General features: G+C 37.7%; 1 protein-coding gene and 1 non-coding gene across 12 annotated transcripts in view; both read right to left on the bottom strand.

The window, feature by feature from the left end:
* Window positions 1-25,022, bottom strand: part of SBF2 (SET binding factor 2) — a 528,961-nt gene that overhangs the window by 55,935 nt on the left and 448,004 nt on the right. For 10 of the 11 annotated variants that reach the window (XM_077963424.1, XM_077963415.1, XM_077963418.1 and 7 more), the window contains 9 exons: window positions 22,879-23,049; window positions 21,115-21,377; window positions 19,893-20,065; window positions 19,014-19,087; window positions 16,035-16,230; window positions 13,059-13,186; window positions 11,707-11,882; window positions 8,731-8,876; window positions 5,805-6,003 (listed from right to left, as the gene is read on the bottom strand). In XM_077963424.1, coding sequence (XP_077819550.1) covers window positions 5,805-6,003; window positions 8,731-8,876; window positions 11,707-11,882; window positions 13,059-13,186; window positions 16,035-16,230; window positions 19,014-19,087; window positions 19,893-20,065; window positions 21,115-21,377; window positions 22,879-23,049 — 1,526 coding nt within the window. The remainder of the gene's footprint in view (window positions 1-5,804; window positions 6,004-8,730; window positions 8,877-11,706; window positions 11,883-13,058; window positions 13,187-16,034; window positions 16,231-19,013; window positions 19,088-19,892; window positions 20,066-21,114; window positions 21,378-22,878; window positions 23,050-25,022) is intronic. The other variant, XM_077963420.1, reaches the window with a different exon arrangement.
* LOC114672500 (U7 small nuclear RNA) lies at window positions 9,927-9,988 on the bottom strand. The gene has a single exon (XR_003722909.1). It is a non-coding gene; the product is annotated as a U7 small nuclear RNA (small nuclear RNA).

The following is a 25,022-nucleotide window of genomic DNA, read 5'->3' as shown; positions in this document are numbered from 1 at the left end:
ACAGGCATGAGCCACCACGCCCGGCTGGTGATTTTTAAATTTTGGTAAAATATACCTAACATAAAATTTACCATGTTATCCTTTTTTTGAGACAGAATTTCACTCTGTTGCCCAGGCTGGAGTGCAATGGCGCGATCTCGGCTCACCACAATCTCTGCCTCCAGGGTTCAAGCAATTCTCCTGCCTCAGCCTCCCGAGTAGCTGGGATTACAGGCATGTGCCACCATGCCTGGTTAATTTTGTATTTTCAGCAGAGATGTTTCTCCATGTTGGTCAGGCTGTTCTTGAACTCCCAACCTCAGATGATCCACATGCCTCGGCCTCCTAAAGTGCTGGGATTACAGGCATGAGCCACTGCACCCGGCCCATGGTATCCTTATTTATTTATTCTATTTTTTATTTATTTTTTGAGACAGAGTTTTGCTCTTTATGCCTAGGCTGGAGTGCAGTGGTGCGATCTCGGCTCACCACAACCTCCGCCTCCCGGGTTCAGGCAATTTTCCTGCCTCAGCCTTCCGAGTAGCCGGGATTACAGACATGCGCCACCAAACCCGGCTATTTTTGTATTTTTGGTAGAGATGGGGTTTCTCCATGTTGGTCAGGCTGGTCTCGGACTCCCGACCTTAGGTGCTCCGCCCACCTTGGCCTCCCGAAGTGCTGGGATTCATGCTATCCTTTTTTATGTGTACAAACCAGTGGCATTTAGTACATTCCCAATGTTGTGCAACTACCACCACTATCCATTTCCAGAACTTCTTATCCCTTATCTTGATAAGAACCAGTGCCGAGAGGAGGGAGAGGAAATCTAGTTTATGGTCACATAAATCATAACCTTCAACTACTTTACTGAATGCCAAATTAACTTTCCATACTTAACCAATGATACCTTAGAAGCATTTGGAAAGCCTAGGGCTTTGGTGCTCTAGGAAGTTGTGACCTGAATTTTTCTAATACCACAAACTGATGAAAAGACCAAGCTATAGACATAGTCACTCATGAAGACTGAAAAGGCAGTTCCATGATTAGGACCCTCTATCTCCACCTGAATATCAGTTTTTCCCAACTTGCTTCAAGATACAGTGTGTATTAGATAAGGGAGTAATGTTTAATGGCTCCAGGAGCTACTTCAATAACTGGTAAAGAAGGAGCACACTCCTTCACTCCCTGCCCTTCATCTCCTTGCACTGTGAATGAGCACTACACACAGACCATGCTCTGTTACATACAACATCTACGACTCTCTCCTGCTTCCTGATGCGGGCTTGCATGACAGCTGGATAGCCCCTAGTGCTGGGGCAAATAGTGTGAAGCCTAAAGACCAATAGAAGCTACTCTCAGTACCAGTCTCATTTCATAATGAAAGATATCAATTTCCCATCCTAACCCACTACTCAGAGCCTTCAGCTCTGGGCTCCACAGTTAACTCTCAAGAGGTAGACTAGGCTTCAGAAGCTGTTGTGGAAACTTTTTAATTCAAGCATAATTCACATACAAGTGCTCAAAATCTAGGTGATATCACTACCACCTAGGTCAAGAAATGGACCACTACAAGCATCCAAGATCTAGTATTTCCTCCCAGTCACTATTTCTTCTTCCTTCTTAAAGATTACCACTATCCTGCCTGGCACAGTGGCTTACACCTGTAATCCCAGCACTTGGGAGGCTGAGCTGGGAGGACTGCTTGAGCCTAGGAGTTCGAGACCAGCCTGGGCAACATAGTGAGACCTCTTCTCTACAAAAATAAATAAAGTAAAAAGAAAATTAGCCAGATTTGGTGGCATGCGCCTAGTCCCAGCTACTCAGAAGGCTGAGATGGAAGGATCGCCTGAGCCAGGGAGGTTGAGGCTGCAGTGAATTGGAATCGCATCACTGCACTCCAGCCTGGGAGACAGAGCAAGACCGTGTCTCAAAAAAAAAAAAAAAAGATTACTACTGTCCTGAATGCTAATAATGTGGATGAGTTTCGCTCCTTTTTGAATTCTAGATAAAGGGAATCAACAGAGTTTATTCTTTCATGTTTGGCTTCTTTTGCTCAATATTATGTTTATGAGATCCATTCGTGTTATTGTACTCATGTGTAGTTTGTTCATTTTCATTACTGTATAGTATTTCACTGTGTGAGTATAATACCATTTATTTACTCTCTTGTTGATTTTGAGTAGTTTCTAGTTTTTTTAATTATTAAGAATGTTGCCATGAACATTCTTGTAGATGTCTTTTGGGAGCATGTATGTATTTCTGTTAGAAATTCTACTCCACCTAAGAGGAGAATTTCTAGGTAATAGGTTATGAATATGTTCAGTAGATGTTTAAATGTTTAGATAGCATTAGACAACTTTCCAAAGTTATTTAACCAATTTATAGTCCTTTTTACTCTCTTGATGATATCTCCTGATATACAGAAGTTCTAACTTTATTAATTTTTTACTTTATAGATAATGTTTTTCCCATCCCAAGAAATCTTTCCCTATACTTCAAGGTCATGAAGACATTCTCTTATCTTCTAGAAGCTTTATTAAGTTTGTTTTAACCTTAATAACAAACCTATTGTTTTATTGTTTTACCCTTTTACATATAGATCTATATGTCAATGGGAATTAACTTTTGTAAATGGTATAAGGTAGAGGTCAAGATTAATTTTTCCCAGCATCCTTTATTGAAAAAAACATCTTCTATCCGCTGCTCTTGTGTTATTTTTATCTTAAATCAAGTATCCACATATGTTGGGGTGTTTCTGCTTAATATATTCCCTATTTTGCTCCCACTGGTCAATTTGTTCATTCTCGTGTCAATCCTATACTGTCTTAATTACTGTAGCTTTATAAAAAGTCTTGACATCCTATAGTATTATTCTGTAATACTTGGCTACTCTTTGTCTTCTGCATTTTTATGTAACTCTTAGAATTACCTTTTCAGTTTCCATTAACACTTTGCTGAGATTGGGACTCTGTTGATTCTATAGAACAATTTCAGGAAACTTCAGTTTTAGAATATTGAATATTCTAATCTAAGAACCTGAAATATCTACTTATTTAGCTCTTCAATGATCTTCAATATTGTTTTAAGTATTCCATGTAGAGGTCTTGCACAGGTTATTAGATTCATCTAAGTAATGTTTTTTAGTGCTACTGTAAATAGTAGGAATAGTACCAAAACAGCATCACTTTTTGAAAATTTCATTTTGTAATAATGTTTTTAGTATATATATGACTAATTATTATAAATGACCTTGTACTAGTGACCTTATCAGTGACCCTGTACTAAGTCCACTTAATAATTTTAAAAGTTTATGGGTAGATTCCTTCAGATTTTCTACATGTGCATTTTGGTCATCTGTGAGTAATGGCAGTTTTATTTCTTTCTTTTCAATCTTTATACCTTTTATTACTTTTCTTGTCTCTCTGCACTACCTAAGACCTCTACTACAACACTGAATAGAAATGGTGATAATGGGCATCCTTGTCCGGATTTCAGAGAAAAAGCTTTTAATATTTTATTTATTTTTAAGATAAGTAATTTCCTTGTAGGATTTCTAAGACGGAAGATTAAGGAGCTACCCACTGTTCCACTGCAGATGCCTCTGAGGCCTTCGGGGCGCTACTCATGGGGAGCTCGTTCTTACTCTATTTTGCTGAGAGCTTTTTTCTAAAAGTCATAAATGTGACAAAAATATAGAATTTACATACATAAATTCACATAAGTAAAACTCATAAGTGTACTTTGCATTTCCAAAATGCTTTTCTTTATATAATAAACTTCTTTTTAATTCTGTTAATGTGGTAAATTACACTGACTGATTTTCAGATGTCAAACCAGTACTCTATTCCTATAATAAACTCCATTTGGTCTTAATGAATTACTGTGTGTAAAATAAACCTTTTGTCATTATGAACCATCCTTTCTTATTGCTTTTAAAGTCACTTTGATATTCATATAGTGACAACAACTTTTTTTAAAGTTAGTTTTGTGTGGTATATTTTTTCTATCCTTTTACTTTCTACCTTTTTACACACTTGTATATTAGATTTGTCCCTTAAAAGCAGCAGAAAGCCCTTTTTTTTTTTTTTTTTTGAGACAGAGTGTTGCTCTGTCACCAGGCTGGAGTGCAGTGGCGTGATCTCGGCTCACTGTAACCTTCGCCTCCAGGGTTCAAGTGATTCTCCTGCCTCAGCCTCCCGAGTAGCTGGGACTACAGGTGTGCACCACCATGCCCAGCTAATTTTTGTATTTTTAGTAGATACATGTTGGCCAGGATGGTCTCCATCTCTTGACCTCGTGATCCACCCGTCTTGGCCTCCCAAAGTGCTGGGATTACAGGCATGAGCCACTGTGCCCATTTTTTTTTTTTTTTTTTTTTTAAAGCAAAGCCTGATCTCTTTCTTTGAATTGGAACATTTAGTCAATTAATAATTAATGCAATTATGGATATATTTGAATTTAAATCTACCATCTTAGTACTTGTTATTTATTCCATTTGTTCTATGTCCCCCTTTTTTTTTTCCTTTCTTGCCTTCTTTTGGATTATTTTTTATTCCATTTCCTTCCTGCTAAAACTTAATGGATATATATTACTTTTTACCACCATAAATGCTTTATAAACAGTGTTCTAATAAGTCATCTACTAAAATTTTATTTTACTTCTGACAGATTGGAATGATAAATGAGTCTGTTTTCTCAATGGCTGGCATAATTTTGATAGCAAACTTTCCAAACAGCAGGACATCACACCCCAACAACATGACTTATCTTCAGAGAAAATTTAGTTAGAATGACAGAGAATTCCAGAAAAATTACTGCATACTGAGAGTCCCAGTTTTTCAGAACTTCATTCAAAATGTTTATTTGGCCACAATCTCAAAACTATATTCCCAACTTGTTTCTCAAGTTTCATATTAATATTTGTAAACTTAAATTGTCATTTAAAATGACATATCTATCTTTAAGAGCAACAGGGTTGAAACCAACAGTAACATTAAGACAACTTTCTAAAATATGTACAAAGCTTACAATTTACAAAGTGCTTTCACAGCTGTTTAAGCAGGAATTTATAAATGCAAAGAAAACAACCTACCTAGAGATGAAAATGACTAAACTTGTGAATGGTGAAAACGTAATTTTAGAAAATACATATTTACATATAGTAAAGCATGGAATAAGGCTCAAAATATTCGAAAAACAGTGAGAGATGACAAGAACAGGAAAAAGAAAATGTCTCTTTATTTACATCCTTTAAGTAATATTCCCTTGAAAACATTCCAGTTAGACGGCATAAGAAACCCTTGCCTACACCTGGGTCAGCAAATTATAGCCTGTGGGCCACAAATGGCCATGCCCACTCATTTCCTCACTCTCTGTGGCTGCTTTTGCGGCACAGTTGAATAGTTGCAACAAGAGACTCTATGGCTCATAAACTGAAAATATTTACCAACTGACCCTTTATAGAAAGAGTTTGTGGCTCCCCAGCCTACAAAAGACTTTCATGTCTTCTATTGGCCTGGGAAAATCCTGTTCTTCAAGTTATCTTTAGTCATGCTAGAAAAGAAGCAAACTGGGAAGAGAGAGACAAGAGAAATTCATAGAGGGGTGAGTAGTTTACCTTTCACCTTCTTACCTACTGGAGGTACTTTCAGTAAGGTAATTGTTCCAAAAATGCCAATGAGATACTTGCTCATATCCTAGAAACCCTGTTCTTATTTTCAGGCATTTTTATCTATCTCAGGGCTATGGATGCAAATGGCCTATTAAAGATTCAAATGAGAAGAAAGGAAAGAAGACCTCTTTTTGGAGCCCACTGACACACTTACCTCCGGCAGAGTGAATACATCCTGTTGGAGGCAGTAATTCGAAAATACTCGGGTCTTGAACGGGAAGAGCTGCCACTTATGGTTCCTAAACCTAAACGCTGATAGTCTCTGAAACAAGCCTTTTCCACCAACTGCTCCATTGTAGACTTCTCGGAGGCCTTCAGGGTGGTACTTGTGGGGAGCTCACTCTCATCTGAAACTGGGATGGTAGAGACAGATATTAAAGAAATGATTAGCTCAAAGCACAGGATTAAAAACTTCCTTTTGGGCTGGGCATGGTGGCTCACACCTGTAATCCCAGTACTTTGGGAGGCTGAGGCAGGTGGATCACGAGGTCAGGAGTTCAAGACCAGCCTGACCAACATGGTAAAATCTCATCTCTACTAAAACTACAAAAAATTAGCCTGGCGTGGTGGCAGTCACCTGTAATCCCAGCTGCTTGGGAGGCTGAGGCAGGAGAATCACTGGAACCCGGGAGGCAGAGGTTGCAGTGAGCTGAGACTGTGCCACAGCACTGCAGCCTGGGCAACCGAGCAAGACTCTGTCTCAAAAACAAACAAACAAAAAAACCCAAAAAAGTCCCACTTCCTTTTGAAGAAGACCCTTACACCAAGACAGGTTTATATTAGGATGACAAGTATTATGTATATCACAAATTAAATCATATAACTTCTGTGAGGGATCACACTTAAATAAACATAAATTAAAAGTGTAATGAATAGTCAAGAAATAAAATATCAGTAATTCAACTAAAAAATGTCAGGAAAATAATACCTTTAAATAATTTCTAAAAACAATATAATTTTGAATTCATTACCTACACTGTTCTGTTTCACGCAGGCTTGCTTATTGTCAAATTGCAGTGATTTCCATTTAGGACTCTATACAAACACCCAAAGTTTGTCAGAGGCTAACCCATCAGTAAAATTTATCTTTCGTATAATCACTATACAAGCTCATCATCCAGATTTCAGTTTACTTTTCAGACCATAAGCTTTTATTAGAAATTTCTGGATTAACCAGAAGTTCATTAGAGGGAAAAAGAACTGTATTTCCTCAGAGAGGTATAAAGAAGTTACACTTTTTTCCTGGAAATATTTTTGTTAGAGGATGTGGTGTACGTGGGAAACCCCCTCACAGTTTTACAATCACAGGTTACAGAATCCTTTACGATTTTAGATGTGGAAGAATTTACTCAATAATCAAATATTTTAGGGAGGCTTTTTTTTTAAAAGGACATTCCTAATTGGTACTGCATGTTCTAACTGAAAAAAACAAACAAATAAATTCCATGTTAAAAACTGTCCTAATTTACTTCCTTATTTATTTTGAAAGTAAGAGACATCAAATCAAGCTTTCAAAGTTTTTGAAAATGTACTCAAAGTACTAATGTGCAGGCAAAGCTATGGCCCTCTTTCATTAAAATATATTTTTAAAAAGCAGAAAATCAACAGCTGCGTTTCAATTTGTGAACTTTAATTCGTGTTTCAATTTGTGAACTTCACAATGCAATATAATCAGGTATCAGTTCTGTGTTGGCCTTTTATTTTCAGAGGAGCAAAGAACATTATATAATTTTGTCTTTTAGTAGAATAATCATCATAGAATAATAAGTTTTGTTCCATGAAACATAAAAAAATTGAGTTAGAAGAGTCAATAGTGATGGGTAGCAATACTATTTTTATGGCTTGACATACGACTGCGAAAAGATCAGGGTTCCAACAAATGGTTATTTCAGTAATGTAATGGTGGGTATTTTCACTGCCCCCAGAGGCAAGCTTGTATGTACACATTCTCACCCAGGGCATGCATACATACATACAAAACCACATAGGTTCTTTTTTATTTTTATTTTTTGAGGCAGAGTCTTGCTCTGTCTGACCCAGGCTGGAGTGCAGTGGTGCCATCTTGGCTCACTGCAACCTTCTCCTCCCAAGTTCAAGCAATTCTCATGCCTCAGCCCCCTGAGCAGTTGGGACTACAGGTGCATGCCACCATGCCTGGCTAAAATTTTGTATTTTTAGTAGAGACAGGGTTTCACCATGTTGGCCAGGCTGGTCTCGAACTCCTGGCCTCAAGTGATCTGCCTGCCTTAGCCTCCCAAAGTGCTGGGATTATAGGCATGAGCCACTGTGCCCAGCCCACATAGGTTCTTTATCCCAGCAACTGAAAATGGAGACCTGTTAGCCAGTGCTTTCTCTAAAGATGAGGTTTCTTTTTTAAAATGTTGTTGTTAGTAGTAGTAGTTCTTGCATAACCACTTGTGACTGATTCTAAGATCCTGAGGGGAAAAAAGGGTGTAATGGCATTCTGCCTCCCATTATATCACCTTTTCTGTAGTGCTGATTCCATAGCATATTTGATACTGGGTTAAGAATGGGAAACAGTCTCTCAGACATTTTGCTACTAGCTTTCTGCCTCTATTTTTCCCACTCAGAGGTATTGTAGCTGTTCTTTCAAATATTTAGCAAGTATTTTTTCTTATGACCTAAGTGTTCCTTCATCTTAGGTCCCCCATTTTGATTAAGAGCACCAACAACGTTCTTACCAAAAACTGAAATCTTCAACTTGAAATGTTCAATGTCTTTACCTTAAATTCTTATTCTAGAAGAATAAGATACAGGGGACTACCCTATACCTAAATTTCCCATGCAGTGAGGTTTCCTTCTTTCTTCTTTTAATGAGACCCACATAAAAATGACCAATTAGCTGTATGGATTTAGTAAAGAAGAAGTATAATTTAACAAAATATTACCTGAACAATGGAATACTGGGAAAATATTTTCCCCCCCGTTCTAAGAAGCTGGTAAGTGCTTCCATCTTCTCATGAGATCTAGGTTTTCATGAATCAAAATTTAAGCGACATCTTAGTCTCTTATTCATATAAGAAAGTTGAATAATGAAGGAAATTCAAGTTCTCACATACCAGATACATCATCATCTTCATTCCATCCAGGACGACTTACTCTTTCTTCCACAATTGTCCCTGTCTTCTTCTTCAGTAAATATTGCCGTCCAATTGTCATTTTCCCTGCCCTTTTGGCACCTTTCACAATTGTTTTTGAGAAGGTACTACAAGTTATAAAACCAAAAAGAATGTCAACTTAATATAAAAGCACTACTTGTATTGTTGATACCTACTTAGCTCAAATTGTTTCTTTTCCTTTCCCACAGCCACTACTGGTCCAGACTTTTGTTAAGCCTCTCCTTCTTTAGGTTATTTTTAATACGGCAGTAGACTAATTTCCCATAAAACATCATTGTCATCAGGACACTGTCTTAGGCAAAACGTGCAGGAAAACGTAAAGTGAGACGCAAACTACTTATCACCCCAAATCTAAACTCCTTGGTTTGGCTTTTTGGGGAGGACTGCCCTGAACCCACTCTGGTTATCCCCATGCCACTGTCCCTACCACAGTTCCCACAAAGCATGCTTGTTGGAGTCCTCCTACATGGAAAGCTAGCCTGCCTGCTTCTCTACTTACTCAAACTCTCTTTCTACCAACTCCCAAGACTTTCTCTGAGATCATATGACCTTCATAGCTGGCAACACATTTGCTTATTTCTTAACTGTTTTAAGTGTGTATATGTGATGTCCTGACTCTAATTAGCTGTAAACCTTAAGAAGCATAGAAAAATAATATAATTCCCCTTTTTTGAGAGGATAAAAATAAATCAGAAACTTGAGTATCCTTTTGAGAATCAGCTTTAATTAAAGGGAAATTAAGATGTAAATCATTTGGAACTAAAAGTACTTTATTTATTCAAACAATTTACCCCTTCTTGCTGACAGAAAATCTAGGCAATCCAGAGAATTAAACAGAGAACCTATTTCCTGACTAATCAGATGGAGGTGAAGATTCTGAAGACTGTTCTTGATTATATTCTTCTCTATCACAAAGAACTCTTCTGGTGTTTTCCTGCCATTCAGTAAAAAGTGATAAGGCTTCTTTTATGGTCAGTTTCACCAGACTCCGTCTTTAGTTATTTGCAATGTAAACCTGAAGGTTATGAAACAAGTTTGAGATAACTGCTGGGAAGCATAAAATAGTGATATTTGCTAAATTAAACCTATTGTAAGTCACTTGTATAACTTTTATTTTTATTTTTAAATTTTTATTAGTGGGCTTTCTGGCAAAAAATGGAAAGCCCGCTAGACAAATTCCAAAAGAGCTGTAACACCAGGTATAACTTAAACTGTATGGGAGTTTTGAAATTTTTTCCCAGCTAAAGCTATATCTTTTGTTTCATATACCCAGGCAACTCTTAAAATTTTCAAATTGCTATATCTCTGTTGCAGCTGATACAACAGGCTTGATACAGGTATATATTTCTGAAACTAATATAAATATACATGTTTCTGATAGTTTGTAAATATAAAATATCACACAAAGCTTTGTCTCTTCCATTGAAGACTGAGATAACAAACATCATAGGCTCCTCTGCAACCCTATGGTGCTAAGACAAGATGCTTGGTCCACTGCTATAAATCCCTAGGAACTTGGTCATGCTTCAGCATACCATACCTGGATATTTCTGGTCTCCTTTGCTTACCAGGTAATACAGGTGGCTAGCTGTGCAACTGAGAAATAATATACTGTCTGAAACCTCAAATCTTCTATAATCCCCAATCTACCCTTCTTTCAGGCAAAAGGAAAGGCCTCTTTTCCAAAGTCTGTAAAGCTCTCCCTAGTATTATAATTTGTATTGGCAGATGCCCACATTCTACATGGTTAACAATGAATGAAATTTTAGCCCTTATATTTTATCACTGATGGAAGATAACTTAAAACAATTGTTATTTTGTAATAACTGAAGTTTAAAACTTTCAACATAAATTTCTAAAAACTTTCTAGAAAATAAGGGTTCATACTAAAGAAATATGACAACCAAATGCAATGCCTGATCCTGGATTAGATCCTGGACCAGGAATAAAAAAGTTTAGGTTCTAAACTAAAAAAGGATCATTAACACAATGTGAATATAGACTCTGGGTTAGGTAAAAGTTTTATATTAATTAAATTTTCCGGTATTGATTACTGTGCTTATGTAAGATAATGTTGGGCAAGGGGAGAGAGGGCATTAGGACAAATACCTAATGCATGCGGGGCTTAAAACCTAGATGACGGGTTGATGGGTGTAGCAAACCACCATGGCACATGTATACCTATGTAACAAACCTGAGTGTTCTGCACATGTATTCCAGAACTTAAAGTATAATAAATAAATTTAAAAAATAAAACAAATAAAAAGATAATGTCTTTGTTCTTAGGAAATATATTTAAGGATAAATACATTACTTAACGTATTTATGTGATGTACTTAAGGATAAAGGGACATCTTATATCTAACTCAAATGGCTCAAAAAAAAATACGTGTATATATAAGAGAGAGAATGATAAACAAATGGACCAAAGTAGAAACTATTGGTGAATCTGGGTAAAATATATACAGAAATTCTTTGTACTACTGTTACGAATTTTCTGTAAGTTTGGAAGGTTCAAAAGGGTTACGTAAAACAGAAAATAAAGCCTCCTGTTTCTAGATAAAAGCAAATCTGTCCACTGGGCCTGGATATTAATAAAAGCTGAAGGAATTGGTCAAAAGCATTTAGAAAGTGATCAATATGGAAAAAAGAGAAAATAGAATTTCACATTCTAAAAAAGGATTGTGAGCAATGGACATGACAGTCAAAGCCTCTGATAGCTTTTAGTGTTTGAAACTTGCTACATTTATCAATGCTGCTGTTCTATAACTTTATGATCTTGGCCCCATGGGCTTGACAGAAACAGAACAGTGAATGAAAAGAGCAATTGCTTACACCTGGACACAAAGGATAGGTCACTCCTTTTGCAATCAATTATGGGAGGGCTGAAATTAACAGACTCGTCTTTCTTCTTACCGAAAAGAAGTGTTCTTTTCCTTCTGTTTTGGTAAAATTATTTGTGGGGTAGTCTGTCCAGCAGCAAAAGCAAAGGTGCTGAAAATGGACTGAGGATAACGGAACTTCATCAGCTGTTTCTTAAAGATCTCTACTACTTCTGGACTGACTTCTTCATCAAATGCTACCTTAATCAACTAGAAGCAAAAGAGATTAAACACAAAAGAAGCATTAAGGATTTCCAGGCAACTTTCCCCCAAACAACAGAATATAATAACACAAAATGGCAAGACTGGAGGTTGAAGGGACTCTTTGGATAACATGCACACAATTTTTAAATTTTTAAAAATAAAAGGCTCAAAAAGGTTTACTTGCCATAAATGGCTAGTTGGCAAGGAAAATCATGTATCTTCAAGTCAGTTTCTTTAAGATTATTTCTTCTACAATGGGATAGGGAATTGTACTAGCAAACATGCCCTTCTCATTTCTCAACTGGTTGGTTCCAGATAGAGAGTTTGGCCTAATAAGGACTCTTCCTACCCAGATACAACAAATGTAGGAAGAAAAAAAATCCATTTGACTAGAATCCTAATCAGTACAGCTAGGCAATATTCAAGTGTGGAGTTCTTTGGAAGTTGGAACAGTGAGGAAATCCTTAGGCAGCCAATGTTTTCAGGTGATGAGAGGTCTGGAGCCTAAAGATCAGCAGCCTTACATTTCACACAATTAGCACAGAAGCCAATAGGAGAGATCCTTGACTAGAAGGTATGAGGCAAGAACTGAAATCTGAAAAGTGATGAAGAATAAGAAAAGCAAAATATTACAAACTGAGAATTTAAAAAAAGGAAAAACTAAGAAAAGGTCACTTCTTCCAGGGTCTGGTTTGCATCAGTAATTCTACAAAGTTCTGACATAGTCATAAACCCCTGGGAAACCTCTTGCTTTATCAGGGGTATGCAACTAGTACCAATAGAACTTTAGCCCTAGCTATACTTTTTATCTCTCCACAGAACAGCCACAGGGCGTTTCCTTCAAAACAGATGCCAAGACAACTGCTTTTTATCTAAAGGCTTCATCAAACAGGTACTGAGGTATAACTTGGGAAAGAATAAGAACCAACTGTATGTGTCTAAGTTTCTAAGATCACTCATTATTGAGTATCTGTTGGTACTCTGAGTTCACTAAGGGGCTCCAGGGATTAAATCCAATACCATTCATGAGTTTACTGAGTTGATGATTACCTCTCAGAGCCTATGATCTTCCCCATTCTCATCCTCGTAACTTCTGAGCACATGACCACAGAAAATGGCCACAATATCATTTGACTTTTGAAAATTTTTGAATAGTAAAACAATGGCTTCCTTTTTTAATACCTGAAAAGATGCTGATGTGATCTGCAGTCCTTCTTGCATGTTCTGCTGTAGTTGGTTCTGCATTGTAATCTTCTTCTCCTTGGTGATGGAGGCAATGGGAAAGCTCCGCACAACTGTCTGCTCACCCACTGTAAACAGACAGGACACAGGTTTAGCAACAACACTTTATGGCTCACTTCTAGAGTGTCTACTGCTCACTTCATCAGTCACTGCTGGAGAAATGTATTTGAAGAGGACACTGCCCAGGGATGCAGTGAAAGAAAGTGCCCTTCACTCCAGGAAAGGATTATGTCTCAGGAGCGGCAAGTGACTTACATTTCACACAATTAGCATAGGAGGCAATAGAAGGGATCCTTGACCAGAAGGAATGAAGCAAGAACTGGAATTCTTGGAAATCTGAGAAGTTAGAGACAAGTGACTTGCCACTCCTGAGACAGAATCCTTTCCTGGAGTGAAGAAACTGTCACAGCCTGACTGCCTTCATTCTTTCTATCTCCCCAACCTACTGTGTGCCACACAAGATCACCTGGTTCAAGGCAATTTTATAGGAAGGGAGGTTTTGTACAAAAAAAAAAAGTGCTCCTCAAGTATTGAAAAGACATCGAAGATATTTAATGTAAGGATGAAGCAAAAGAGAACAGGTTTTTAAAGTTTGTTTCCATATATGGTAAAAGGTGTTATACTATGTATGTGTGACTTTGGAAAACAAGCCTGGACTTAGGCGCAAGATTTTTAGGAGTTTATTAAAGCAAACATGGGAAAATATAAATAATTATTTATCAAGTACCTGAGGTTACGAAGATGAGAGTCTAGAAAAAAGTAGCACACTCAAGACCTCCCTTGAAGAGCTTCCAATTTCCCATGGGAGGAGAGTCACATGCAGAATATAATAATATGTGGTTAGCTCTTACGTTTGAGGGAACAGACTACAGGGATTTAAATATTTCAGAGAAGGATCTCTGCATGCTAGATGGATAGAAAATGATTTCTGGGAGAAGTGAGGGAGAAGCTGAGCTTTAAAGGAAGTGTAGAATCTGGATTTGCAGAAGGGAAAGGAAGAGCATTTTAGGCAGTGGTAGAGGAACATAACAGGAGTGGCAATGAACAAGGCCTCCCAGCTAGTAAGCCAGGGTGGGGAGGAGGTGGGGAGATGTGAACTAGGCTCATCTTATTTAACAGCCCATACATTTCTTCATTTATTATAATTAGAATCCTAATTCCCTGGATCTATCAACCTGTAATCTAGAAAAATTCTGACTATCTTTTTACATCAAGCTCATATCCAGAGGCTAAGCAAAGTCAGGATGTACATAGGATTTAAGTTCTAGGATGTATTTAACACCTACATTTATATAACATGTAAAATTATAATATTTAGATGTGTCATTAAAGGAGAAATTTTAAATTAGAAATTTAAAAGGAAATAAAAATATTTTCTTTGACAAAAATAATTTTCCTAAGTGAAATTAATCCAAAATTTGAAAGGAAAAAGCCAGAGAATATGAGATTTCACACTAAGCATGACTTTAAAATAAATTACAGCAATTTAAATGACCATGTAAGTATCACATGTTTATGTGTCCAAAATGTATGTTTATGGCCATTAATCTCACAAAAGTCCAACTATAAAAAATGGTAAGTACTGTATGGTTTCTTTTAGAAGTACGTTTACTTTCAAATACAATTTGTGTACAGCAATATGAAGGAGTGGGCTAAGACATTTTTTCTCCTTTTCACTTTTTCAAAATAAGCAGAACTATTCTTACAAATTCATCTTTTCTTATTTAATTTTACGAACTTGTTGCACATTATATGGTAAGCAGTCTTTTATGACTGATATACTAAATCATCTTGATTCTATTCAACCTAGGGATAATGCAACTGTTAAGATTTAAAAGAGAATACATTTTATATATCTGAATTCAATTGTCCAACAAATGAGTAGCACATAGTGCATACTCATCAAATGCTACTAAATACATAATTTCAGAGGAGAAAGGCACTTTAGTGACCATTTAGCCCAATGGTTCTCAATCACAATCACTTGTGGGGCTAAAGAAATACACAGATGCCTGGGTCTCCCTATTTCTACTGCTTCAGATTCTAATTCAATTGTTTGAGGGTTGGGCCCAGAAACTGGTATTTTTTTTTAAAGATTCCCAGATAATTCAAATATGTAGTCAATGTTAAGAACCACTGAATTATCACCAAAGAAAGCCCAATCTCCCAATTTTATAAAAGAGGAAAATAAAGTACAGAAATGTTAAGTGACTTAAGTCACTGAGCTCTGACTTGGAGTCCTATTGTTTTGCCCAAAAGTCTTACTTATGTGCTTTTCCTATCAACAAGAGCATTTTACATACAGACTATAGTGACTTTAAGAAGATAATGTAGATTACTTCTGGTAGGGCATGCTATTCCTTTCTAATATAGAAGGCTGTACTGAATAGTAGAAAATAGAAATAGAAGTTATAGGAGTTTGGCAAGTAGAAGAGAAGTTGTCTGCCAAAAGGGAAGTGGGGTTAATTGGAATGGAATAAGAGGGAAGTGGGATTGGTGCTGGACAACCTTGTGATGGTTAGCATATCCTTCCACAAAAAGGTTCAAGTATCTGCAAGACCTTAGTTTTACAGTTAACTGTAGGACTCAGAAAGCGGAGACAAACCAGCAAGGAATATATTCAGCAGTTAGAGTGAATATCTCTAGTAAGTTATAATACTCTGCCCCATGAAATTATGATCATTTCAGCAAATGAACCCTTGATTTATTGTTTAGAAGACAACCCTTTGTTCTTCAAGTAAAAAACTATGACCCAAATTATCATTAGCTCTGTTCATCTAAAGTATTTCACCAAAATACCTGTGTGGCAAAAAGCTTACTTTGGATTTAAAATGATCTGCAAATCACTGTGCACAGATGGGATCGACACCTCATGTACCACACAGATATCCATGTTCTGATGGCATAGAGTCGTACCTAACTGATCATGGGGGGTTCCTCTGAAGAGAATTCTGTATGTGGTGAGGAACAAGGCTCCTTCTGCTGGCAGGAGCTGAGGGCCTCCAAGAAGACCTCCAGTAGCTTCTTCTCTTCCATCAGGATCCAGTAAGACTCGAAGACCCTCACAGACAATTTCCTCTCCTGGCAGCAGAGCAGGTCTAAGAATCTTGGGCTTACAACAGAAAAAGATTGATTCACTGATTGACAAATTGATTGATTTTTGGAGACAGGGTCATGCTCTGTTGCCCAGCCTAGAATACAGTAGTGCAATCATAGTTCACTGTAGCATCAAACTCCTGGGCTCAAAAGATCCTCTGACCTCAGCCTCCTGAGTAGCTGAGACTACAGGCATGCACCACTATGCCTGGCTGATTTTTAAATTTTTTTGTACAGACGGGATCCTGCTACATTGCCCAGGCTGGTCTCAAACTCCTGGCCTCAAGCAATACTCCTGCCCCAGCCTCTCAAACTGCTAGGATTACAGGCATGAGCCACCATACCTGGCTAGAGAAAGTATTGTAAACACAACTTTTGTGGAGTTTCTAATACTCAGACCATGGTGATCTTTTCAATTATAGACCTAAAAATCTTAAGCCAGACTTCCCAGATAGTCACATGAGAAAGCTGATTCGGTAAGAGGCAGAAATGAAGTTTATACATCCAAATGTGGGAGGATTCTTTGCAGAACTGTCTAAAAGTAAAATCAGTGGGAAACAACTCAAATATCTGAAATATTCATTCAATGAAACATTCTGTAACCTTTAAAATATGACATAGATCTATATGTGTTAACATGGAAAAATATTCAGAAGGCCTGGTGCGGTGGCTCATGCCTGTAAACCCAGCACTTTGGGAGGCCAAGGCAGGTGGATCACTTGAGATCAGGAGTTCGAGACCAGCCTGGCCAACATGGTGAAACCCTGCCTCTACTAAAAATACAAAAATTAGCTGGGTGTGGTGGCAGGTGCCTGTAATCCCAGCTACTCATGAGGCTGAGGCAGGAGAATTGCTTGAACCTGGGAGGGGGAGGTTGCAGTGAGCCAAGATCGTGCCACTGCACTCCAGCCTGGGTGACAAAGCAAGACTCCATCTCGAAAAAAAAAAAAAAAATCCAGAATACATTGATAAGTTAAAAAAGCAAGTTAGAAACCAGTATGTACATTATAATCTCATTTCTGGAAAAAGAAAAGGAATTGTAAGACTGTGAACTAAACTATTTTTTTTTTTTTTTTTTTTTTTTTTGAGACGGAGTCTCACACTGTTGCCCAGGCTGGAGTGCAGTGGCGCGATCTCGGCTCACTGCAAGCTCCGCCTCCTGGGTTCACGCCATTCTCCTGCCTCAGCCTCCTGAGTAGCTAGGACTACAGGTGCCCGCCACCGTGCCCGGCTACTTTTTTGTATTTTTAGTAGAGACGGGGTTTCACTGTGGTCTCGATCTCCTGACCTTGTGATCCGCCCGCCTCGGCCTCCCAAAGTGCTGGGATTACAGGCTTGAGCCACCGCGCCCGGCCGAACTAAACTATTAAAGGCAATGGTATCATAGTTAAGGGTGGAGGTGGAGGTAGTATAGGGAGGACTACAAGGGACTTTCACTTTGTACAATGTGTATTTCTTTTATGCTCAAATTTATACAAAGAACATTATTACTTTTGATATTATTTGGACATTATTATTTCTGTTTTTGGAAAAAAAAAATACGGAGGAGCTTTTAACAAGACCTGTCCTTCTTGGCCACGTAATGAACATTTACACAACTCAGGAAATTCTGACTCAGTAACCACATAATACATTCCTCTGAAGAGTTTAGGGCTAGGAAAAAAAATCTCTCCTGAATGTCTAATATGCTTATTTTTTACTAAGCAATAAAAACTAATCAGCAGTATTCTTTTTGTTGGCTCTAGTGACTTTAGAGCTAAATGTAAAGCCAAAGTATAATAATCACTATGTCTCAGGTTTCTGTTAGAATTATATTCCTACCTATCTGGCTTCTGCTCGCTCCTATGAATGAATGAATGAATGAATGAATGAATGAAATTAATTTACTTATTTATTTATTTATTTGTTTATGAGACTGGGTCTTGCTCTGTCACCCAGACTGGAGTGCAATGACATGATCTCAGTTCACTGCAGCCTCAACCTCTTGGCCTCAAGTGATCCTCCCACCTCGGCCTCCTGAGTATCTGGAACTACAGATAACACTACCATAGTTGGCTAACTTTTAAATTATTTTTTGAAGAGATGGGGTTTCATCATGTTGCCCAGGCTGGTCTCAAACTCCTGGCTCAAGTCATCTGCCTGCCTCGGACTATCAAAGTGTTGGGATTATAGGCTTGAGCCATGGCTCCTGGCCTCAATTTGTTTTTGTTCTATTATAAAGTTCTGTTATATAGGCAACAGGGTCCTGAACCATAGTCTACTGGCACCAGACTACAAAGTACTCATCTGAGAGCCTTGTTAAAATACAGATTCCCAGATATGTCCTGAGGTACTCCGATTCAGGAGGGTGGGGTTGGGTCCAGGACTCTGAATTTTTAATAGACTTTCCAGCTGTTTGGGATGTATAGTCAGATTCAGAAACCTGGGTTTTTTATGATAATTGCCTTAAATCCTTTTTTAGGGGTGGGGGAGGGGGAGAAAATAGGCACAAAATAAAATCTTGGGTTGGGCTCAGAGGTTAGAAATGTTCCTAATTTATGCCCTGCCTATAAAAGTAGACTCAATGAGAGGTTATTATCGCTCCTTTGTTGAATCCAAGAAAAGATTCTGTTCCTATTTCAGTATCCTTTTTATAAGGTTCTATATGACAAACTCCTCTGAAAGTTTAACATATCATTAAAACTGGAGCTAGTGTCTGTAAAAGGTTAGGTGAACACACTTTCCTGGCACACAGCAGTCTATCGTTTGTTTTTAAGAAGAGAGGCTATGCCCTGAAAGCATGTAGTCTGGAATTATTACCTTCTGAATAGGTGGAAGTCTTCTGCTTTCTCGATGTACTGCTTCCAGGGTCTCAATGTGCATAGCTACAATTCCTAGGATGAGTCAGAGTATTCAAAATGAAAGAACACAGACAAGCAGAATAAAAACAAATTCTGGATATTTTAGAATTAAAAGTTAATTAAAGTTTAGTGGTTCCTCAAAAAAGTTAAAGAGAATTACCATTATGACCCAGCAGTTCCACTTCTACATATATACCCCAAAGAAATGAAAGTAAGGACTCAAATAGATACTTGTATGTGGATATTCATGTATTATTATTTATAATAGCTAAAAGGGAGGGAGAAACAACTCAAATGTCCATCAACAGATGAATGGATAAAATGTGGGACAGCTATACCATGGAAAATTACTCAGCCATAAAAAGGAATGAAATTCTGATACATGCCACAACACGTATGAACCTTAAAAACACTATGCTAAGTGAAATAAATCAAACCCGAAAGTACAAATAGCATCTAAGTCCACTTATGTGAAATATCTAGAACAGGCACTTTATAGAGACAGAAAATACATTAGAAGCTACCAGGGGCTGCAGGATGGGGAAACAGGAGTTATTGCTTAATGGGTAGAGTGTTTGGGGTAATAAAAAAGTTTTAGAAATAGATAATAGTGATGGCTGCACAACATTGTAAATGTAATTAATGCCACTGAATTGTACACTTAGATTGTTTTATGTTATATATGTATTTCACAACAATTTAAAAACATTTTAAAAACTAATCAGAAAATAAATAAATAGCATGGCTGAACTATATGGAAGACACGTATTGCCAGGTTTTATGCTGAAACTCAATAATCTCCAATATTCTGATTCTCTAATATCTGCAAAGTGATTACCTGGTATCATGCAATGAAGGCTCTTGATGTGATCCTGAGTAACTCCACTCTCTGTACAAACTTTGTCAATAAATCGGGTAATGAATCGCACAACAGAATTGGCAATGTCATTATTCTCTGAATCTTCAAACCCACTCTCTGTATCATAGCTCTCAGCTACACTTCCTGCAATACTAAGACAGTCAAGGAAAGAAATCATGGTCAGTACTCAAATGCAACAAATGACTACTATATAGTAGTCAATTTACATAGCAAATGAAATATGATCAAAGAGATGTCTACTCAAGTAGAAGGCTCACTTAACTCCATGGCTTCTTAGTAAGTCATGGTGATAAAACACAACGTTCTACTTGTCTACATTTGGAAACTACTGTCAGGTATTATCCTTTGGACCCAGATTTGTTTCTGTAAGGAATACCTTTTGTCACTCTCCCAAAAGGAACCCAGGAACCACAGAAAATAAAGCAAAAGAGGATTCTCTCGTTTATTATGGACTACCTGGGCCTTCTAAAGCAACCTGTCCTCCCAAGTTAATTATTACATAGAGACCAAGTAATATGGCTATCTTTGGCAATTTGGCAACTGAGGAACATGTTTCCTGGTAGGCAAAGTAAGAGAATTTTTCTCAGCAACAGGCATATTCTTCGGTATGTAAGGACCAAACTGTCCTATGAACCTTTCTCTTGCCAGGATTTATCACTCTCTGAGTAAACTGCAACCCATTTGGGTTTTAGTTTCAGTGGTATGAGAAGTCACTGGAGGGTAGAGACACGGAAGGCATGGTTGAGGATATGACTATAAGGTTGAGGAAAAGGAGGGCTGAGAAACAAACAGTCACTTTTGCAAGAAGGTGCTCACTAATTTCTCTGGAATGATTTCTGTAAATTGCTTTGGCAGACAGTAACTAAAGGGCTGGATCAGTAATGGGTGAGACATTTGGAAAAATTAGGTCATAAAAAAGAAGAGAGTGTGGAAAGTGGTTAAGAATAGTAGGATGAAGTGAATCTTTTAGAGAGAAAAGCTGAAAAAGTCCAAAGGTGAGGAAAAAATGGTTAACTTTTGAAATATGTTAATGGTTAACTTTTGAAATATGTCAATATGTTAATAATCAAATATGTTAAAATTTGAGCAGTATTTGCTCAAAATGTTTAATATTATCTGTCAAGCCAAGACTGGTCCCAAGAAGAGTAGGAGGAGGGTCTGTGTGTTCACATTTCGGTACCTGTTTGTGACAATGCTGTTGCTTCCGCTCTCCCAGTCACCTGGTGCTGATGTTCTTAGGAGCTTGTTTTTACTTGTGTCGAGTGGAACTAGCAGGTTCACCATGAGGTTTGCAAAGTGAATGGCCTGACTAAAGACAGTGCTTTCCTCATGTTGCACTAGCTCTTGCTGAGTTAACTTGCTCAGGGTAGGCCAAAGGCGTAGTTGCTCAGCTGCCAGGTCCATTGCTGTCTTTTCCTGATACTGGTTATCAGGAAGCTTATCCTAAAAAATAAAGCAACACAATCCAAAAGAGAACCATCACTTCAGGTGAGCTTAAAAAACATAGATGTTTTAAATAACTATTCTATTAAATGCTTACATCAGCAAAAATGAAAACATAAACAAAACATAACAACCACAAAACAAAACCTAGTCTTCTTTCCCAGATCCAACAGGCCTTGAGTGGAACTATGTGACAAACCTCAGGAAGCAGCAGCAAAGCACCTTATAGCTTGTGAAGAGCTGGTATGTCTATGGTCTCACTTGTACCTAACCTAGGGCTGGCTCCGGGATAGACTTCTTTAGAATGGCTGGCAAAGAAGCAGTGACATGTGTTTGCTCTATGAATTCTTTCGAGATGTGTCAATATTAACATTACAGCTGCTTAAAAAATTATCGAAAGCACCCCCAAAGCCCAATAAATTTCTGAAGTATAATGATAATCAGCCTTTAAGGCTGCTTTAAATTCAATTCATAAGGATAATTTCTAACACTTATTATTACTGCATGCCAGGTACTCTTCAATGCACTTTATATATTAGACACTAAAATCTCATAATAATCATATCCATTTTACCAGTGAGGAAATAAGGCACAGTGAAGTAACATGACTTGACCCAAACCAGAGAGCTAGTAAATGATATTTTAAACTTTCAGAGTATTTAAAACTACTCTTTCAAATTAAAAACAATTTCCTTGATTTTAAAATATTTTGATATTTTTCATAAAAATATTTTATGCTGATGAAACAGAGAGAAACATATAGAATATTCCTAGAAGAAGACCTAGATTTATTACTGGCATTTTTAAAAAATAGAACTACTAAATTTTACATTTATTTTGGAGTCAATTAACTTTAATTTGACATTCCTCCAGGAAAGTTAGTTGCATAGAGAAGTATGCCTGTTATTTTAGGTTTGTTCTTTTTTTTTTTTTTTGAGACGGAGTCTCGCTATGTCTCCCAGACTGGAGTGCAGTGGTGCAATCTCGGCTCACTGCAAGCTCCACCTCCCAGATTCACGCCATTCTCCTGCCTCAGCCTCCCGAGTAGCTGGGACTACAGGCGCCCGCCACCACGTCCGGCTAATTTTTTGTATTTTTAGTAGAGACGGAGTTTCACCGTGTTAGCCAGGATGGTCTCGATCTCCTGACCTCGTGATCCACCCGCCTCGGCCTCCCAAAGTGCTGGGATTACAGGCGTGAGCCACCGCGCCCGGCCTAGGTTTGTTCTTTCTATTCAACTTCCTATAATCATTTCCAGGAAATTCTTATTTATTAAAGTATATTAAAACAATCCTAGTGCTGAAGAACTGAATTAAGAAGTTATTATGGAAAAACATAATGTCTGAAAACAACAGAAGAAAGATATCACAGGGCTCCCTAAATAAAACCCAAATACACTGATAGGAAGTAGCTAGAGCTTTTTTTTGCCCTGGGAAGGTCTGCTTTCCTTAAAGCCAGAATCCTAATCCCACACAATTAGCGTTCTTTTCTTCTCTCTTACCTTTTGCTTCAGATGCGGGGCATGATTGTCTTCCTTGGCTGAGAGATAAAGGGAGCGAACCTGTTCCTGCACTGCATTGTAAAAGGTTGTCTCCCAAAACTGCTGATTTGTCCAAATGGGGTGGTCTTGTACACATGTATAAGCAAACTGGCTGACTCCAGGGGCAAGTTTCTGTGAGAATACACAAAATATATCACCATGGGGCTGGCAGAATTATAACAGTTCATAAGGTCACAGGGGCCACAGTTAATCATAGATGTGATCAAAGGATTTCTCTAAAGAATATCTTATGGTAGTACAGGCTTAGCAATCAGCAACTTACTCTTTTTTAACTGGCAACTGTGGGCTTGCTGTTGGATCCTTGAGAGTCTCAGTCACTTTATCAAAATGGGTATTTTAGTAACAGCTAAAAATCAAAGCTGTTATTATATCAATTAGAAAATACAGGAAAAGGAGGCACTGTAGATTTAGTGAATATTATTACAATTAGGGCATATAATAAAATCCATCACGATGTAAACATAAAACTCCAGATAATTTAACATTTCCTCTACTTGGCTTTAGGGTACTCTTTTTAAGAGACAGCAATTGATATGTGAGTGAACCTACAGCTTTGGCCTTACACACAGAATGAGGATATAGCATGAATTAGGGACTCAGGAGAACCGCACTTTTCCTACTGCTCATTCCAGCCCATTACCTCCCCACCAAAGCTGCTGCCTGGCTCACGTACTCTCTAGAAGACTGTCCTGGGCTTCAAGGGCATTTTCTGGTAACCAAATTTGTGCAGGGAAAGATAAACACAAATCAAACCGCCTTCCTTTCAGGGACTTCCTGCTGGGTTTCAGAGTAAGAGTAAACTTAAGAGATGATTAACAACAGAGGGAAGGAAAATGAACTCTGCAGGCATTTAGAAGGCACTTCATATATATTTAAGTTTGTTTAGTTCCAAAACCCCTGCTCATTTTACAACATCAAATTGTCTTTCAAAAGAACTGAAAGTAAATCAAAATAAATTAAATGCCAAATTAACTGCCAATTAGCACTTCTGTTTTCCCCTCACTTTATGATTTTGTTTCTAAAGTAATATTCTGCCTTGAAACCTCTAAAAAAACTTATATAACATTGCTTTTCAAATTTTAAAGATAATTTACACTGCTAAATTTCAGTTAGTGACTTGAGTCATCTTTCTAGAACTACTTCTCTCACCTCTAAAAGTTAAGGATGTTTCAAATTTTAAAAAATTCATAATTTTCCAAGAAAAAGTAGGTACCATTTTCCATAAACATTTTTTTGGCCCATTTTATTCTTTGGAATTGAGTTCATCTATTTTCTGTGAGTAGAACTAAAGTTTCTGGTAAGTTTTCTTTTGAAGCAATTTAATAAGCCGAGTCTCTTCTGAAATGTTGGACACTGAAGATGATTACTAAGGTTATATAACAGTTACACAACAAAAGTTGGTTTATTTCTTAGGAATGTATACCAGATATATAAGACATCCGGTAAAAATTATATGCTTAATACATGCTAATCTCCTTTTTGGTCTAGAGCTGGAATAGGTATCATGAAGACCACAAAACGTAGTGCCTGTGTAGTCAGAAGCCAGGTGGTTGTGGTTCTGCCTTGAAGAGTCTCTGTGTACTACACGCCATGTGTAAGACCTTTTCAAGATAGGACTGTGTTACTGCTGCTGAGCTAACTGGCTATAACCTCAATTCTCCCTATTAAGTGGCTGTAAGTTGTGGCTATGAAGCAAAAATCAGGAGTTCTTTGAGGGTGCACAGGGATCACTGTTGGATTTCATGTCGTCTATCTGCTCATTTAACAAACAGCTACTGTCTACCTATGGGAAATCATGAACAAAATGTGTGTGGTTTTGTGAGTGCGTAAGCAGAAGCCACACACACTGAATCACAAGCTCCTTATATACTCTGCATGAAGACACTTGGGACATGGATTACACACTTTTTCCTCCTTCATTTTTTAGTCCTTTACTGTAAGGACCAGCAATTATTTCAGTAGCAGTACACAAGCCTATTTTGTTTTTTTTTGTTTTTTTTTTGAAGCGGAGTCTGGCTCTCTTGCCCAGGCTGGAGTGCAGTGGCCGGATCTCAGCTCACTGCAAGCTCCGCCTCCTGGGTTCA

Source organism: Macaca mulatta, chromosome 14 (assembly GCF_049350105.2).
Source record: "Macaca mulatta isolate MMU2019108-1 chromosome 14, T2T-MMU8v2.0, whole genome shotgun sequence".
Classification (NCBI taxonomy): domain Eukaryota; kingdom Metazoa; phylum Chordata; class Mammalia; order Primates; family Cercopithecidae; genus Macaca; species Macaca mulatta.
This window is presented reverse-complemented; position numbering and strand designations above follow the sequence as displayed.